General features: G+C 44.7%; 1 protein-coding gene across 1 annotated transcript; it reads right to left on the minus strand.

The window, feature by feature from the left end:
• Nucleotides 1-495: 495 nt before the first annotated feature.
• Nucleotides 496-12,877, minus strand: PSMB3 (proteasome 20S subunit beta 3). Its single transcript, XM_040437616.1, has 6 exons — nucleotides 12,767-12,877; nucleotides 11,690-11,874; nucleotides 10,679-10,786; nucleotides 8,687-8,864; nucleotides 6,876-6,970; nucleotides 496-625 (listed from the first exon to the last, which is right to left on the minus strand). Exons 1-6 carry the CDS (start codon nucleotides 12,767-12,769, stop codon nucleotides 577-579), a joined length of 618 nt encoding a protein of 205 aa, XP_040293550.1. The 5' UTR covers nucleotides 12,770-12,877; the 3' UTR covers nucleotides 496-576.
• Between the last annotated feature and the right edge of the window lie 5,950 nt (nucleotides 12,878-18,827).

Genomic DNA, 18,827 nt, shown 5'->3' on the forward strand with positions numbered 1-18,827 from the left:
CTTGAAGTCATTGGAGCATATCCCTGCAATTGCTGAATCACTACCACAAGCCCACCCATCTTACTTTATCACCTTAGCTTGTCCATGTCAGTAATATTGCATACGCACACAGCAGATACTGTTTCCCCTCGCTTCTCCTGATATGCATACTGAGCTCTATGCACCTTGTCTTCAGCAACTCACTGCGCATGCGCTGAACCTCTTGCAGCTCATCTGGCAGACTTTAGCAGCATCCCATCTCCAGAGAGGATGTGTGCGACTCAAAGTAAGACCCTTTAGCAGTGACTCTGATCACAGGGGGACCCCCTGATTGCTCCTTGCCCTGTATTTACCTACTGTTGGGTACATTCTCAGTCAGTGGCTTGGAAGAGACTTTTTTTTTTTTTAAGAAAAATTATGTCATTAGGTACACAGGCCAAAATGTGTTGCCAGGTTCTCTTTAAAGCACATTTATACAGATACCCAATAATAAATCAAAGACATATCAGGTCTGAGTACATATTTTTCATTTTTTTTTTCCTTCATTTTTTTAATTTAAAAAAGTAACGATCATTTCAGGAGTCTCATCAGCAAAAGTTAATCCATACGTGCCTTCAGGGTCCGGGTGGTCATTTTATCTTTTTCTCTGGAAAGAAAAAACAGTTTGCAATTTCACTGCTTGGTTCAAACCTCATGCAGATCACAAGAACAGATTCAGCACCATACAAAGCCTTGATGACAGCTGCCGCTGACCAATTAATCTAGTTTACCATCTGCCACTTCTGACCATACAAGCAGCCATGATTATGGTTACACTACAAATGAGGATTCCAAGCTGCTTAGAGGAAAATCAACCAGCGTTTTACTGTTAATCCAGACATGTAAACTCTTAGTGAACCCAAGAAATTACTTCTTACACATTTAAAATTAGCCTGCATGATAGCAGGATGAAGCAGATGGATTTCCTGTTTAGAGCTAGAACATGAGGATAATTTAAGTCAATTTTGCCATAACCTGCACCAGATTTAACCCTTTCAACCCCGGGCCAGTTTTCACCCTCCTGCCCAGGCCATTTTTTGCAAATCGGACGCGTCACTTTATGTGGTAATAACTTTAAAACGCTTTTACTTAGCCAGGTCATTCGGTGAATGTTTTCTCGTCACATATTGTACTTCATGACAGTGGTAAAATTGAGTCAAAATATTTCAAATACCAAATTTACCCAAAGTTTGGAAAAATGTGCAAATTTAAATTTCTCTACTTTTGTAATGGATAATAACCCCAAAAATAGTTATCACTTTACATTCCCCATATGTCTACTTCATGTTTGGATCATTTTAGGAATGCCATTTTATTTTTTTGGGGACTTTAGAAGTTTAGAAGCAAATCTTGAAATTTTTCTGAAAATTTCCAAAACCCACTTTTTAAAGACCAGTTCAGGTCTGAAGTCACTTTGTGAGGCTTACATAACAGAAACCACCCAAAAATGACCCCATTCTAGAAACTACACCCCTCAAGGTATTCAAAACTGATTTTACTAACTGTGTTAACTCTTTAGGTGTTCCACAAGAAATAATGGAGATGAAATTTCAGAATTTTCATTTTAATCAATTTTTTTTTCCACTAACAAAGCAAGGGTTAACAGTCAAACAAAACAATATTTATTGCTCTGATCCTATAGTTTACAGAAACACCCCATATGTGGTCGTAAACTGCTGTAAGGAAAAGGAACACCATATGGTTTTTGGAAAGCAGATTTCACTGGGATAATTTTAAGCTGCCATGTCACATTTGAAGACCCCCTAATGCACCTCTAAAGTAGAAACTCCAAAAAAATACCCCATTTTGGAAATTACGGGATAAGATGGCAGTTTTGTTGGTACTATTTTAGGGTACATATGATTTTTGGTTGCTCTATATTACACTTTTTGTGAGGTCACATTTTTATTTACAATGTTCATCTGGCAGGTTAGATCATGTGGTATTTTTATAGAGCAGGTTGTTACGGACACGACAATGCCAAATATGATTTTTTTTTAGTGTCTCCATATTTTGAGAGCCATAGTTTTTTTTTTTTTTTTTGGGGCGATTATCTTAGGTAGGGTATTATTTTTGCAGGATGAGATGACAGTTTGATTGGCACCATTTTGGGGTGCATATGACTTTTTGACCACATGCTATTACACTTTTTGTGATGTAAGGTGACCAAAAAGTAGCTTTTTTTAGCACAGTTTTTATTTTTATGACGGTGTTCACCTGAGGGTTTAGGTCATGCAATATTTTTATACAGCCGGTCGATAAGGACACGGCGATGCCTAATAGGTCTGTTCTTTTTTTTTCACATTTTGTAAAAAGTTTTTTTTACTTTATTTTGGGAAAAGGACGCTTTTTTTTTATTTTATTTTTACTTGAAACGCAATTTTTTTTTTGCAAAACTATTTTTTTTTTACTCAATTTTTTGTCCCACTCTGGGACTTCAACTTTTAGGGGTCTGATCCCCTTTACAATGCATCACAATAATTCTGCGGTCGTGTGCATGTAGCCTTAGGGTACTTTCACACTTGCGTTGCTGGATTCCGGCAATCTGTATGCAAACGGATACCATTTGTAGACGGATCTGGCTCACAAATGTATTGCAATACCGGATCCGTCTCTCTGGTTGCCAGCCGGAAAAACCGGATCCGTTTTTCCGGAACACTTAGGGCCGGATCCGGCATTAATGCATTTCAATGTAAAAGAATGCCAAGTGTTCCGGAATTTTTGACGGAGAAAATACCGCAGAATGCTGCGGTATTTTCTCCGTCCAAAAACCGTACAGTGACTGAACTGAAGACATCCTGATGCATACTGAACGGATTGCTCTCCATTCAGAATGCATTAGGATAAAACTGATCAGTTCTTTTCCGGTATTGAGCCCCTAGGACGGAACTCAATGCTGGAAAAGAAAAACGCAAGTGTGAAAGTAGCCTAACAGCCTGCTTGCCTGTGAGATCCAGGGGGCTGGATTTCACAGGCTAAGGCCTCCTTCACACAACCGTATGGCTTTTTAAGTGTTTTGCGGTCCATTTTTCACGGATCCGTTGTGTTTCCGTTCCGTTTTTCCATGTGGTATATACAGTATACATTAATTACATAGAAAAAAATTAGGCTGGGCATAAAATTTTCAATAGATGGTTCCGCAAACACGGAACGGAAACGGAAGACATACGGATTGACTTGAATGGAGCCACGGAACGCGATTTGCGGGCAATAATACGGAAACTGAATGCATACGGAGTACATTCCATTTTTTTTTTTGCTGAACCACTGAAATAAATGGTGGAAAAAAAAACGGGGGGGAAAAAAACAGTTGTGTGAAAGAAGCCTAAGAGGGAAGGCAGCCACAATGCCTAAGTAAGGCATCGGGCTGCCTTCCCTGCCATAGGGTCCCCGTCACAGCAGAGCGGGGACCCGATGGCTGCTCCCTCCCCATACATCGCACGTGCCGGGGTCAGCGCGGACCGCGGCACATCAAAGGTTAATGTGCCGGCATCGGTGTTTTCACAGATGTCGGCGCGTACAGCAGGGGTCCAGCTATCAGTCACTGCTGGACCCCTGCCGCTGATCGGGCGGGCGCAGCTCCTGCACCCGCACGATCAGACCGCCGTAATATTGTGCCGTACTATTACGGCGCTGGTCAGGAAGGGGTTAAAGTGATCTTTGCTAATTTCCATCCTATGTGTTCACAATACGGTCCCTCAAATCTGCTATATGTATAGGGGGGAGTTTATCATTGTAGGCATTTGCAGTTTCTAGTCTGGAGTTTAGGGATGTCCCGATACCAGTATCGGTACCGATACCGGGCATTTGCACGAGTACATGTACTCGTGCAAATGTCCCCGATACCTGTGCGCCGCTTCTATGTGTCCGTCCGCGACCCCTGCATCTCCCACAGCTAACAGCTTCACAGGCAGCAGCAGGCAGTGTAATTGGAGCCTAGAGTGGAAGCTAGGCCCGCCCCTCCCCGCCCTCCAACCAATCAGAGGCAACCAGCACTGACTCACAGCACAGGGAGCGTAGTGCAGGGACTCAGAGAATCGTCTGACAGTTTATTAGTTAAAAGAATCCAATGAGTCACAGACCGTGTCATCGAGTCCGTGCCAGGCTCCCTGTAAGTCCGTCCGGGGGGAAGGGGGGGTATTATTAGCATAGCATGTAGTGGAGCTGTGTGTGTACAGGGTGCATGTAGCAGAGCAGGAAGTCTGGGGTGACACAGTCTCTGACTCATTCGATTCGTTTTAACTAATAAACTCTCAGACGATTCTCTGAGTCCCTGCAATAACTATAATTACATCACAGTCTGCTCCACTGCATTCACTGCAGCAGAGCTGTGTTTGCCAGGAGCGAGTCCCTCTAAAGGTGTTGTGTCTGTCTTCTATGGCCCTGGTCCTTCCCTTCCTGCCTGCAAGCTGCACATTGATCTCTAAAAGCAGGCATTAGGGCAAGAAGAAATATACATTACTGTATGATGGCCACAAGACTATTATACTGAGGAGGGGGGGGGGGCTTCAAAAATTGTTGTCCTGACTCCTTACAGTAGCGTCTCCTTGTGGCCGTCCCATACAGTATAACGTCTCCTTGTGACTGCCCCCCATACAGTATAACGTCTCCTTGTGGCTGCCCCATACAGTATAACGTCTCCTTGTGGCTGCCCCATACAGTATAACGTCTCCTTGTGGCTGCCCCATACAGTATAACGTCTCCTTGTGGCTGCCCCATACAGTATAACGTCTCCTTGTGGCTGCCCCATACAGTATAACGTCTCCTTGTGGCTGCCCCCATACAGTATAACGTCTCCTTGTGGCTGCCCCCATACAGTATAACGTCTCCTTGTGGCTGCCCCCATACAGTATAACGTCTCCTTGTAGCTGCCCCCATACAGTATAACGTCTCCTTGTAGCTGCCCCCATACAGTGTAACGTCTCCTTGTAGCTGCCCCCATACAGTGTAACGTCTCCTTGTAGCTGCCCCCATACAGTGTAACGTCTCCTTGTGGCTGCCCCCATACAGTGTAACGTCTCCTTGTGGCTGCCCCCATTAAGTATAACGTCTCCTTGTGGCTGCCCCCATTAAGTATAACGTCTCCTTGTGGCTGCCCCCATTAAGTATAACGTCTCCTTGTGGCTGCCCCCATTAAGTATAACGTCTCCTTGTGGCTGCCCCCATTAAGTATAACGTCTCCTTGTGGCTGCCCCCATTAAGTATAACGTCTCCTTGTGGCTGCCCCCATTAAGTGTAACGTCTCCTTGTGGCTGCCCCCATACAGTGTAACGTCTCCTTGTGGCTGCCCCCATACAGTGTAACGTCTCCTTGTGGCTGCCCCCATACAGTGTAACGTCTCCTTGTGGCTGCCCCCATACAGTGTAACGTCTCCTTGTGGCTGCCCCCATACAGTGTAACGTCTCCTTGTGGCTGCCCCCATACAGTGTAACGTCTCCTTGTGGCTGCCCCCATACAGTGTAACGTCTCCTTGTGGCTGCCCCCATACAGTGTAACGTCTCCTTGTGGCTGCCCCCATACAGTGTAACGTCTCCTTGTGGCTGCCCCCATACAGTATAACGTCTCCTTGTGGCTGCCCCCATACAGTATAACGTCTCCTTGTGGCTGCCCCCATACAGTATAACTTCTCCTTGTGGCTGCCCCCATACAGTATAACATCTCCTTGTGGCTGCCCCCATACAGTATAACATCTCCTTGTGGCTGCCCCCATACAGTATAACATCTCCTTGTGGCTGCCCCCATACAGTATAACGTCTCCTTGTGGCTGCCCCCATACAGTATAACGTCTCCTTGTGGCTGCCCCCATACAGTATAACGTCTCCTTGCGGCTGCCCCCATACAGTATAACATCTCCTTGCGGCTGCCCCCATACAGTATAACATCTCCTTGTGGCTGCCCCCATACAGTATAACATCTCCTTGTGGCTGCCCCCATACAGTATAACGTCTCCTTGTGGCTGCCCCCATACAGTATAACGTCTCCTTGTGGCTGCCCCCATACAGTATAACGTCTCCTTGCGGCTGCCCCCATACAGTATAACGTCTCCCTGCGGCTGCCCCCATACAGTGTAACGTCTCCTTGTGGCTGCCCCCATACAGTATAACGTCTCCCTGCGGCTGCCCCCATACAGTGTAACGTCTCCTTGTGGCTGCCCCCATACAGTATAACGTCTCCTTGGAATGTTATAGTTCTGTTTTTAGGCCTTTTGGTTGGTCAGTGGTCAGAAAATACATGTGTGTGTATTTTATTGTTAAAATTAGTATCGGTAATTGGTATCGGTGAGTACTTAAATAAAAGTATCGGTACTCGTACTCAGTCTTAAAAAAATGGTATCGGGACATCCCTACTGGAGTTGCTATGCGCAATTTTGCCAAATTTATGAAAATAACATGCAGTAATAAGTATAACTAGGGGACGCCTGCAGTGGAAATGTGACTTTTTTTTTTAAGTTTCACTTCATAATTGTGTCACAAAAGTGATCTACTCTAATTCTGACCAAATTTTCACTCCAAATCGGTGGGTGGTGCTGGAAGAAGCAGTACTCAAAAAGCGACAACATTGCACAGTGTGCATTTCATTTCCGTATGTCTATTACTGTCCACATCACGGATAAGGATAGGACTGTTCTTTTATGGGCCAGCTGTTCCGTTCCCCAAAATGCGGAATGCACATGGACATCATCCGCAAAATACATATGGTCGTGTGCATGAGTCTTAATGCCAAGAAGGATGTGGATGTTCCTGCACCCAATCACTCCTTTAGGGGCCCTTCTGATAGATTCCCTATTTTAAAGTCATATGTCTCTGACAGATTCTCTTTCCAGTAAATGAAGAGAACAGAACATGGCAGCTACTTACATAATGTGTACAACTACACCCATTCCTGAAATCGCATCTCTGTCCACAGCATTAAGCATGGCCTGGGAAATGGTTTCAAACAAGTCTTCTGGCTCCTTTATGAGGGGGAGAATAAAAGAAGAGCAAAATATGTAAGTTGCACTTTGGTACATGATGAAAGCTTATTTAAAAGTTTTACATAAAATGTCCTTTAAGGGGTTACACCATGGAGACCGAGACAGATCATATGCCTATTAAGGGGTGTTGTGGCAGGCCAAGGGTCAGCCACGTGATGATCATTGCCTCATGTTCAGGTGAATGACGTCGACGGAGGAAAATGACAGAAACAGGGGTGTTCCACTGTTTGGGTCCCTATTCTATTAGGAAGAACAGTGAGTAGCTCTGGCAGACTCAAAAACGCCAATGCAACTACCGAAGACTGGACTCATCGTGGGGGGGGCTGTAATGTGAAAGAGGTTTAGCAGGTGGGAACCCCAGAAAATACAAACGGGTCCTTTCAACCCTTTTCATTGGACAGGTGCCATACATAGTTTAACCATAAGTAGATCAAGAAATAGGACGGCACTACTCCGGCTCTCCTCCACAGACATCAAAGGAACGTTCTCTATAGTGGCGACATCGCGGATTGCAACAAACTTTGGCGGTGCTCAGTCTCAATTAGGTCCAACGAGTATACACACATCAAGATGAAAGACAGCACTCACCGGGAGAGTGCCGTCTTTTATCTTGATATGTGCATGCCATACATAGTTTGCTTAATTTACTAAATCTAACCAACAAAAACTATGCACCGTGGCCCATAACAACCATGTGCAGCAATAAATGAAAGCTTAGCAGATTTCTAGTCAATTATAATACATGATGATCCTGGTCCCTATATGGACACTTCTGAAGTGCCCTGTATTTTGAAATGAATAGAAATTCTGTAAATGCATTAGTGATCAGACACACAGCAACAGTACAACTGTTGGCGAGATCTTCCCGAGTTGCCATCGCTGTGGAGCATCCTTTAAAAAAATAGCGCAGGTACATTTGTATGTATACTGTCCGGATATCTTATGTATTGCACTGAAAAGGTTCTATCCAGACAAGCCAAATGATGTCCCAAAAAATAAATAGATAAAAAATTCCAACCATCTTATTTTATCCATTGTTCCTCTGCAGAAATTTAAAGGAGGAGTATTCCAGTTGTTAGGTGATAACTAGTGTTGAGCGAACTTCTGTTTTAAGTTCGGCGTCTAAAGTTCGGCTTCCGGTTAGCGGAGAATCCCGATATGGATTCCGAATTCCGTTGTGGTCCGTGGTAGCGGAATCAATAATGGCCGATTATTGATTCCGCTACCACGGACCACAACGGAATTCGGAATCCATATCGGGATTCTCCGCTAACCGTAAGCCGAACTTTAGACGCCGAACTTAAAACAGAAGTTCGCTCAACACTAGTGATAACTATTAGAGTAATGGGGGTCCTACTGCTCGGACCCCCACGATCACAATAACTGGTACCTCGTACCCCTGCGAGGTCAGGCATGTGCACCGCCACTCACTTCATCTCTACGGGAGTTCTGGATGAGTACAGTGCTCGGCTGAGATGAATGGAGCAGCAATTTGCATGCCCGAACTGGCAATTAATTCATTTCAAGGAGTTCTGAGGGGTACGAGTACCCGTTCTTGTAGTTGGTGAGGGTTTCAGTGGTAGGACCTCCACCGATCTAATAGTTATCAGGATAAGGGTAACGTTTAACAACAGGAATACCCCTTTAAGAGTGAAAAAGCTGTATCCAAGCAAGTATGGATAATGCTATACTTACCAGGTCAGGCTCCCAGAGAGACTCGCACATGCCATACATCTGCTCTGAACATGTACCGCTCACAACAAAGTCTTCAGTCACCATGGGACATCCAATGAGGTCCAGGGAGCAGATAAATGGCTCAAAGGTCTTGGGGTCCAGCCCAGCAATAACTGGCTCCACATAGTAAGGGCCAAACCTACGAGAAAAAGTACTATATCACCGAACCTAGTCTTTGTGATGACTTATCTCACTGTGTTACCCCACACACAAAAAGTAGGACAGTTCAATGTCAAATAGGGTCACACAGTATATGTGCATTAAAGGGGCTGACCACTGGCTGCCTGTCCTCAAACTTGTATACATAGTCTTGGGACAGGCAGCTGAACGTTCTTGTTTACTGTGGCATGGCATGGACCTGGCATAATCATTTAGCCCGGATTCTTTAAAAGTGGCTAACCCCTTTAAATACTACTGTCCCACATAACATAATCCTACATCTTTCCTTAGAACTGTGTGCTGTGTCATTCCTCTGATATTCCTGCTAGAAATGTATGGATAAATTGACAGCTGGATGTTAGCAGGTGAGGGTTGTCCAATGACATACATTTCCAGGAAAAACAGCACAATGTAGAATTCAAAGAACACTTATTTCATGAGGAATGACAGGTCCTCTTTAGGCTACATGCACACGACCGTATGTCATCCTTTTTTTTGCGGATCCATTGTAACAATGCCTATCCTTGTCCACAAAACAGACAAGAATAGGACATGTTCTATTTTTTTGGCGGGGCTACGGAATGGTGCAACGAATGCGGACAGCACACGGAGTGCAGTCCACATCTTTTGCGGCCCCATTGAAATTAATGGGTCCACATCCTATCCGCAAAAAAAAAGGAACAGACACGGAAACAAAATACGTTCGTGTGCATGTAGCCTTAAACAGCCTCAGTTCAGTTTTGTCCCCATTGACAATGAATGGGGACAAAACTGAAGCGTTTTCCCCCGCTACTGAGATCCTATGACGAATCTCAATAGCGGAAAGGGAAGGCGCAAGTGTGAAAGTAGCCTAAGTAATGTTTTTTAGTTTTTTTATTACATTTTTGCCTGACAGCTTAGAGGGGAGTCAAAAGTGGCAATGTGATTAATGACATGATCCAGGGGGGCCATATTTTCTCAGATATTGGGGGTCATTTACTATGACCCCCTACGCTAGAAACTAGTGTAAAAAAGTTGCATTTACAACTTTTTAAATAATACCGCCTAAATTTGAACACGAAAAGTGGAGTAGTGGGGCAGGATGCGGTGCCACGGCCCTGGGGATATCAAAGCCCGGCATAAAATGTTGGTTTTTGATAAATGACCACTGTCTGTAAACGAAGAGTACTTTGTAAAATAGGACAGCAATCAAAACCCACTCTTGCGGATTGACATTTTGTTGGCATGGTAAAGAAGAGTAAGGCTACTTTTACACTAGCGACAGCCTTCTCCGGATCTGTGCTACCGCTAGTGCACCTTGCCGCCGGAAGTCCGCTCTGGCCCTATTCACTATAATAAGCGAAGGGCCGGAGGTCTGGACGCACCACGGCAAACATGCCGAGAGGCGGCCGGAATAAAACTACGACATGAACAGCCTGCCGGAGAAGGCTGCCGCTAGTGTGAAACTAGCCTAAGGCCTCATGCACACGGCCGTGTTCCGCGGCCGAGAGCGGTCCGTGGTAACCCGGTTGGGATTCCTGCTGACAGCAGGAGCGCACGGCGTCATTAGTTGCTATGACGCCGTGCGCTTCACGCCGCCGCTGCACTATAGTAAAACACTCGTATGATCTATACGAGTGTATTACTGTACAGCAGCGGCTGCATGAAGCGCACAGCGTCATAGCAACCAATGACGCCGTGCGCTCCTGCTGTCAGCAGGAATCCGGCCGGGTTACCACGGACCGCTCTCGGCCGCGAAACACGGCCGTGTGCATGAGGCCTTAGCCAGTATAATTTTTCTTTTGAGCTTCTCACCTTCTCTCATACAACAAATTAGACACCATGCTCATAAACGTCTTCGGTTTGATCTGACGTCCTTCCTTTAGCTCATACAGATTCAGCCTGAACTTCAGACGTTGGGACCTGTAAAAGGAACACACTTATCAAAAATCATCTGAACAGAAACAGATTAATACATTAATGAACAGAAAGTCAAAAAAGGTGTCAAGGAAAATTGTTACACGTCCCATGACCTCTTTAAAAGGAATATTCTGGGCAAAAATGAGGGCATGGAGCACAAAGCCAGGCATCATGGAAGACCAAAGAGATTATCCCGGTGCCATGCACAACACTATGCTCAGCAAAGTATCAGTTTTTCCTGGTGTGTTGCTTTACATGAGAGTATCTGTATCATGGTAAGGCTACGTTCACATCTTTGGTCAACGTTTCTGGCAGAGAACAGCCTGCCGGCGTTCACCGGATCCCTATTGACTATAATGAGATCCGCGATATATGCCAGGTTTTGACTGCACAAAGCAGTTTGGAGAGAGGGCTTAACGAAACAGTATCTTTGTTATGGGAATCTGTTGCTCTGTGTGTTCTAACTTACTAATGAAGTGTTCAGTGCACCAATGGCATGCCCTAGCCCTTCGGTGCATCCTTTGTCCCTCCCCGTGTCCTTAGACAACTGACAGGGCCAGGAGACTGCCCCGCTAATTTTATGCATGGGCTACAGCTGCCTCTTCAAATAGCTGATAGGCAAGGGTGTTGGACCCCCACCAATGAGATACTGATAACCTATTTAACCCCCAGAAATCTACTTTAAGGTGGTTTTCCCAGAATCACAATATGTGAACACTGAGATCCTGAGAAAGGGGCGTTCGCTCTAGCAGATACTGCCCATGGATAAGAGTGGTGGAGTTTGTGGGGAAAATTCTAACCGTTCTGTGTAACCCTCCTGTCATGTAATAAAATCCTGCTGATTCGGAAGAAATAGTCGAGAATGGAACAGCAACTAATCTCATGTGAGCACAAGGCAAACCGTACACTGTCTGCACATCAGTTGCTAGTCCCGCCAATCCGATGTATAAGCGATCACCCATGGGAAAGATTTTCTGGAAGTCAGTTGTCACCATCTGGGCTTGGACTCCAAAGCGTCTGTCCGCAGCAATGGCCACACAGTTCTTCCCTCTCATGGCCATGACGGCCCCACCGTTATACGACATAATAGACTGCAGAAGAAGAAAAAAAAAAAGTTAGGCTAATGGTTTGGATCCTAATGGGACCTTCTGGCTGTTGCGGTTTAGAGACGTTTTTGTAGCCATTTTACCATTTAAAGGGATTTCTCAAGACAATGGACTTATCTAGGATCAAGATACTGATAACCTTCCCCCCAGCATAGACCATTAATATCAGATTGGTCTGGGTGTGACTCCCAGCACCTGGGCCGATCAGCTGTTTAAAGGGGCGGCACGCTCGTGGGAGCGCTGCAGCCTCTTTAATGTTTACAGGTTCGCCCCATTCAAGTGAATAAGAAGAAGCTGGAATTACCTTGCACCACCCTCTATGTAGAGGACATACAGGTAAAAAGTGAAGAGGGCCGCAGCCATTTTAAATAAGCTGACCAGCAGGGTGTCAGGAGTTGTATTCTGAGTATATCAATATCCTGATCCTGGACTATCCCTTTAATATTGATGGCCAACCCTTAGGACAGGTCCGATCCCCTGCATCCCCACTAATCGGCTGAATGAAGGGGCAATGACACTGCAACCTGCGCTGTTTACCAGGCACAGTGCCATACAGTTGGCAGTGGCTACACATAGTGCATCAGCACAGTCCAGAGGTGCTTCCTGGGCAGGGCATATGGACAGAGGCTGGCTTGGTACGGGCACAGGGTATGGAGAAGGACCAGTCACCCCCATATAGGAATCAGTATTAAGCCCATTGAAGAACACTGTATTCTGCCTCCATGAAGCTTATACTGGCTGATAACAGGGTAATACACCCAGCACAGATATTAGGTCTAGTGCCCCATGTGACATCTGCTGAGTAATTATCCCGCACAACGCTATCCCCCAGGCTTCACGAGAACAGCCACGTAAACTCTCCACCCGGTTCTCTCACCATCCTGACTCCGGGACGTTTTCTTCTCGCTATTGAAAACCGAAAGCTGCACCCGGCCGGTTCCTGCTCTGCTGCTAATGTGATACGCCCACTTAATGCTGATAGGCGGCCCCGCCAGTGGATCCGTGCGCTGATTCGATTACAGCCCTGTCAGTTATCGACGATTGGTTGAGTTGGCTGAAGAGGGAGGGAATAAATCAAATACGCGAAGTCATAGAGTGCCGCAAAGCGCGATGGGTATTTGGAGGACCGGGAAAAAGAACTGGCGCATTGTGGGAGTAAGAGTAGAGGAAGAGCGGCGGAAATAAAAGCATGATGGGATGCTGGAGGACTGGTTGCTATAGCAATAGAACGCAGTCTTGTTGAGGAGTTTTACGGAAGTGTGTACCGCCGCGTTATCACTATATGCTGTGCAGTTTAACCGCTTAGTGACCTAGACATTTTTTTATATTTTTTTTAATCACCGCATCCCAAGAACTATATTTTTTTTTATTTTTCCGTCGGTGTAGCCATATGAGGGGCTTGGCATTTGCTGGACGAGCTGTTTTTAATGGTACAATTTTGGGGTACATATAACTGATTTATAAAATTGTGTTAACTCTTTCTGGAGGATGTGGAAAACACAGCAATACTGTCGTTTTTTTAAATTCTTTTGTAAATTTTGTGACGTTAAATTTGCAGCATAAACAACATGATAACTTTATTCTCTGGGTCAGTTCGATTACAGTGATACTATATATAGGGTGGCCACTGGCTTCACCCAAGAAAGCCGGACCTCACCGTCCACGCCCCAAAACTGATAAACCACGCCCCACCTCTGTGAAGCCACGCCCCTATCACAGGTCCCCGGGGGGACCCGAACTTGACCTGAACTTGACCCTGAACCCGGACCCCATTAAAGTCAATGGGGACCCGAACTTCACTCATTCTCCAATCCGATGGTATATTTTAACTTCAAGCGTTACCTACCAAGGACCAGGAAGCGGTGAGTACAAAGCCTTCACCGCTTCCTGGTCTTTTTGCCCGGCGTTAAAGACGGGCGGCCCTAAAATGGAACGGCGTTCCTGCTATGAAAAAAGTGCAGGAACGCTGTTCCCACACTTTCCCGCAGGACTCGAGCCCTGGAGAGATCTCTGTACTGTCCCCTGATATATTTAACTTTCATTTTTAACTTTCATTCTTCAGTTTACCACTTAGTCCCCCAAGGGGACTTTGACATGAGATTGTTTGATTGCTTACATAATACACTGTACTACTTATGTACTGCAGTGTGTTATGCTGTAAGTAGGAAACTGACAGGCAATCTATTAGGCCTGGCCTTTGGCACAGCCTAATAGGCATACAATGAAGGCAGGCCTGGAGGCCTTCATTGGATCCCCAGCTGCCATGTAAAGACATTGGCACCCTGGGATCTTAGATGCCACAGTGGGGTCAGAAAATGAGGGCAGGTCTTAAATTTCATATAGATTTTTAAATCCCTCTCCCCCCTCCTCCCTCACTATCAAGAGAAACATATTTACCTGCTCTCTGCTGCTTGGTTCCAGCTTTGTGAAGCCACCACTGTCTTCCCGGCGTGCCTGTCTCCACATGAAAACTTCTAGCATGAACAGGGTCATGTGACATGTCCCCAAGCACATGACCTTGTCCATGACAGAAGTTTAAATGTCAAAGGGAGAAGTGCGGTGAATACAGAACCGAGCGTCAGGGAGTACAAAGTATACTTCCCTCAGCAGGTCCCCCTGGGGGAGGGGGGGGGGGGGATTTACAAACATATGAAATTGGACAACCTCTTTAAAAACTAAAATTGAAAAAAAAACTCACCCAGCTATGATTTAGAAAATAAACCTCTATTTTAATGGGTTATCCGGATTTTGAAAATTGATGACCTATACTTGAGTAAAGATATTTAAGTAAAGCTACATGGTGACAAGTTTTTTTTGCGACAGTTGCATCTCAGTAGCAGCATGTCATATTGTGACACACATGTTGCCGTGTGGCCCAGCCTATCTCAAGACGCTCCAGCAAATTATCTGTGTGCAGGGACAGATTGGCCATAGGCCTTACAGGGAAATTTTCTGGTGGGCCAATGCCCGGGGGGCCGTCTGAGCCCTCCTCACAGCCGGTCAGTGGAAGTTTTTGGGGATGTAAGTAGTGATGGACTGTGGTATTTGGCTCAGTTGGGGTGGTATAACGTGCCACAATATGATATATGTTGGCCATGCCTTCCATCAGTTTGGACCCGACTACAAAATGTGGCCACTTTAAGTTCCCAGTCCGCCCCTGTCTGTGTGAAGGGCTCACCTGAGTTCTGCGGTTTCTTCATGGGCCCATACAGCACTGCACCATACTTTGTAGCGACTGTGCCTGGTATTATAGCTTTGTCCCATTCAAGAGAAGCTGCAATACCCCGCAGTCAGACTCGCATAGATTTTTAATACAGAAATGTTGGCCTACTGAAAAGTCCATCCAGTCTGTTCAGGACTCCTTTTGCATGAATTACTGCATCAATGTGGCGTGGCATGGAGGCGATCAGCCTGCTGAGGTGTTAAAGAGGACCTCTCACCGCTCCTGACATGTCTGTTTAATAGCTTCATGCATTCCCCATGTAATAACAATTCTGGAACATCTATTCTTACTAACTCAGCAAAGCGACAAAAACCTCTTTTCTTTTTTTTTTAAAGGGGGGGGGCTATGCTCCTCTTCTCTCCTCAGACTGGCCTCGAACCACTGGAGCAGCTGAAATATAAAGGGGACAAGATTCCCGCCGCAAGAATCAGAACAAATCACAGCTCCGGAATTTTCCCCCCAGCAACCGCTCTCCACCAATCAGCTTCCAGGATTCTTCAGCCAGCCAACATCCAAGAACTGGAAAAAAACGTCTACCTCAGAACCTTTACAGGTACCCTAAAACAAAAGAGCGGGAAAAGAGAGAGAAGAGGGGGGGGGGGAGAGGAGGCACTACCTATATACATATATATACATATACATACAGTACAGACCAAAAGTTTGGACACACCTTCTCATCCAAAGAGTTTTCTTTATTTTCATGACTATGAAAATTGTAGATTCACACTGAAGGCATCAAAACTATGAATTAACACATGTGGAATTATATACATAACAAACAAGTGTGAAACAACTGAAAATATGTCATATTCTAGGTTCTTCAAAGTAGCCACCTTTTGCTTTGATTACTGCTTTGCACACTCTTGGCATTCTCTTGATGAGCTTCAAGAGGTAGTCCCCTGAAATGGTTTTCACTTCACAGGTGTGCCCTGTCAGGTTTAATAAGTGGGATTTCTTGCCTTATAAATTGGGTTGGGACAATCAGTGGCGTTGAGGAGAAGTCAGGTGGATACACAGCTGATAGTCCTACTGAATAGACTGTTAGAATTTGTATTATGGCAAGAAAAAAGCAGCTAAGTAAAGAAAAACGAGCGGCCATCATTACTTTAAGAAATGAAGGTCAGTCAGTCAGCCAAAAAATTGGGAAAACTTTGAAAGTAAGGGCTATTTGACCATGAAGGAGAGTGATGGGGTGCTGCGCCAGATGACCTGGCCTCCACAGTCACCGGACCTGAACCCAATCGAGATGGTTTGGGCCGAGCTGGACCGCAGAGTGAAGGCAAAAGGGCCAACAAGTGCTAAGCATCTCTGGGAACTCCTTCAAGACTGTTGGAAGACCATTTCAGGGGACTACCTCTTGAAGCTCATCAAGAGAACGCCAAGAGTGTGCAAAGCAGTAATCAAAGCAAAAGGTGGCTACTTTGAAGAACCTAGAATATGACATAATTTCAGTTGTTTCACACTTGTTTGTTATGTATATAATTTCACATGTGTTAATTCATAGTTTTGATGCCTTCATAGTCATGAAAATAAAGAAAACTCTTTGAATGAGAAGGTGTGTCCAAACTTTTGGTCTGTACTGTATATCCCACACATATATGTATATATATATATATATATATATATATATATATATATATATATACACATACATATGTACACACATCAAACGTACCTATATATACATAGCCTACATATATAACAGAGGTGCCTGTGTCCCCCAAGCTAAACGCTCTGGGGGACTATTCATTCAAATCAATCAGTCTAGGATTCCAAAGAAGAATTGTGTGTGTTGTGTACAATAGAGAAAAGCAGGGCATCTGACAGACAGGAAAAGATGAAACATGACATGTGGCTGTGCCTGCTATCAGAAGTGCAGGTGCACCTTAAAAGAAGAAGCCTGCAAGAAAATACTTTTATTTTGTTTCCCTATTTTCACAGAAATACTTTTTTTGGGAGGTTTAAAATATAATTAAGCAGTGTATGTGTGTGTATATATATATATATATATATATATATATATATATATATATATATATATATATATATACACAGTCGGGTCCATAAATATTGGGACATTGACACAATTCTAACATTTTTGGCTCTATACACCACCACAATGGATTTGAAATGAAACGGACAAGATGTGCTTTAACTGCAGACTGTCAGCTTTAATTTGAGGGTATTTACATCCAAATCAGGTGAACGGTGTAGGAATTACAACGGTTTGCATATGTGCCTCCCACTTGTTAAGGGACCAAAAGTAATGGGACAGAATAATAATCATAAATCACACTTTCACTTTTTAATACTTGGTTGCAAATCCTTTGCAGTCAATTACAGCATGAAGTCTGGAACGCATAGACATCACCAGACGCTGGGTTTCATCCCTGGTGATGCTCTGCCAGGCCTCTACTGCAACTGTCTTCAGTTCCTGCTTGTTCTTGGGGCATTTTCCCTTCAGTTTTGTCTTCAGCAAGTGAAATGCTTGCTGAATCGGATTCAGGTCAGGTGATTGACTTGGCCATTGCATAACATTCCACTTCTTTCTCTTAAAAAACTGTTTGGTTGCTTTTGCAGTATGCTTTGGGTCATTGTCCATCTGCACTGTGAAGCGCCGTCCAATGAGTTCTGAAGCATTTGGCTGAATATGAGCAGATAATATTGCCCGAAACACTTCAGAATTCATCCTGCTGCTTTTGTCAGCAGTCACATCATCAATAATTACAAGAGAGCCAATTCCATTGGCAGCCATACATGCCCACTCCATGACACTACCACCACCATGCTTCACTGATGAGCTGGTATGCTTAGGATCATGAGCAGTTCCTTTCCTTCTCCATACTCTTCTCTTCCCATCACTCTGGTACAAGTTGATCTTGGTCTCATCTGTCTATAGGATGTTGTTCCAGAACTGTAAAGGCTTTTTTAGATGTTGTTTGGCAAACTCTAATCTGGCCTTCCTGTTTTTGAGGCTCACCAGTGGTTTACATCTTGTGGTGAACCCTCTGTATTCACTCTGGTGAAGTCTTCTCCTAAATGTTGACTTTGACACACATACACCTACCTCCTGGAGAGTGTTCTTGATCTGGCCAACTGTTGTGAAGGGTGTTTTCTTCACCAGGGAAAGAATTCTTCGGTCATCCACCACAGTTGTTTTTCGTGGTTTTCTGGGTCTTTTGGTGTTGCTGAGCTCACGGTGCGTTCCTTCTTTTTAAGAATGTTCCAAACAGTTGTTTTGGCCACGCCAAATGTTTTTGCTATCTCTCTGATGGGTTTGTTTAGTTTTTTTCAGCCTAATGATGGCTTGCTTCACTGACAGTGACAGCTCTTTGGATCTCAGCTTGAGAGTTGACAGCAACAGATTCCAAATGCAAATAGCAGATTTGAAATGAACACTGGACCTTTTATCTGCTCATTGTAATTGGGATAATGAGGGAATAACACACACCTGGCCATGGAGCAGATGAGAAGCCAATTGTCCCCGTACTTTTGGTTCCTTAACAAGTGGGAGGCACATATGCAAACTGTTATAATTCCTACACCGTTCACCTGATTTGGATGTAAATACCCTCAAATTAAGGGCTCATTCAGACGGCCGTATGCTGTCCGCAAAAATACTGAATGCTATCCGTTTTTTTGCGGATCCGCAAAAAAACGGATCTGCAAAAAAACGGATAGCATTCAGTATTTTTGCGAACCCATAGACTTCAAT

This window comes from Bufo bufo, chromosome 6 (genome assembly GCF_905171765.1).
Source record: "Bufo bufo chromosome 6, aBufBuf1.1, whole genome shotgun sequence".
NCBI classification, from domain to species: Eukaryota; Metazoa; Chordata; class Amphibia; order Anura; family Bufonidae; genus Bufo; species Bufo bufo.

Excerpts from the sequence above, each read along its gene's own strand:
- PSMB3 (XM_040437616.1), bottom strand. Across the intron at positions 8,865-10,678 it reads AATTTGTTGTATGAGAGAAG|GTTTGGCCCTTACTATGTGG; the intron begins GTGAGAAGCTCA and ends TTTTTCTCGTAG. Across the intron at positions 626-6,875 it reads GGTGTAGTTGTACACATTAT|AGAAAAAGATAAAATGACCA; the intron begins GTAAGTAGCTGC and ends TTTTCTTTCCAG.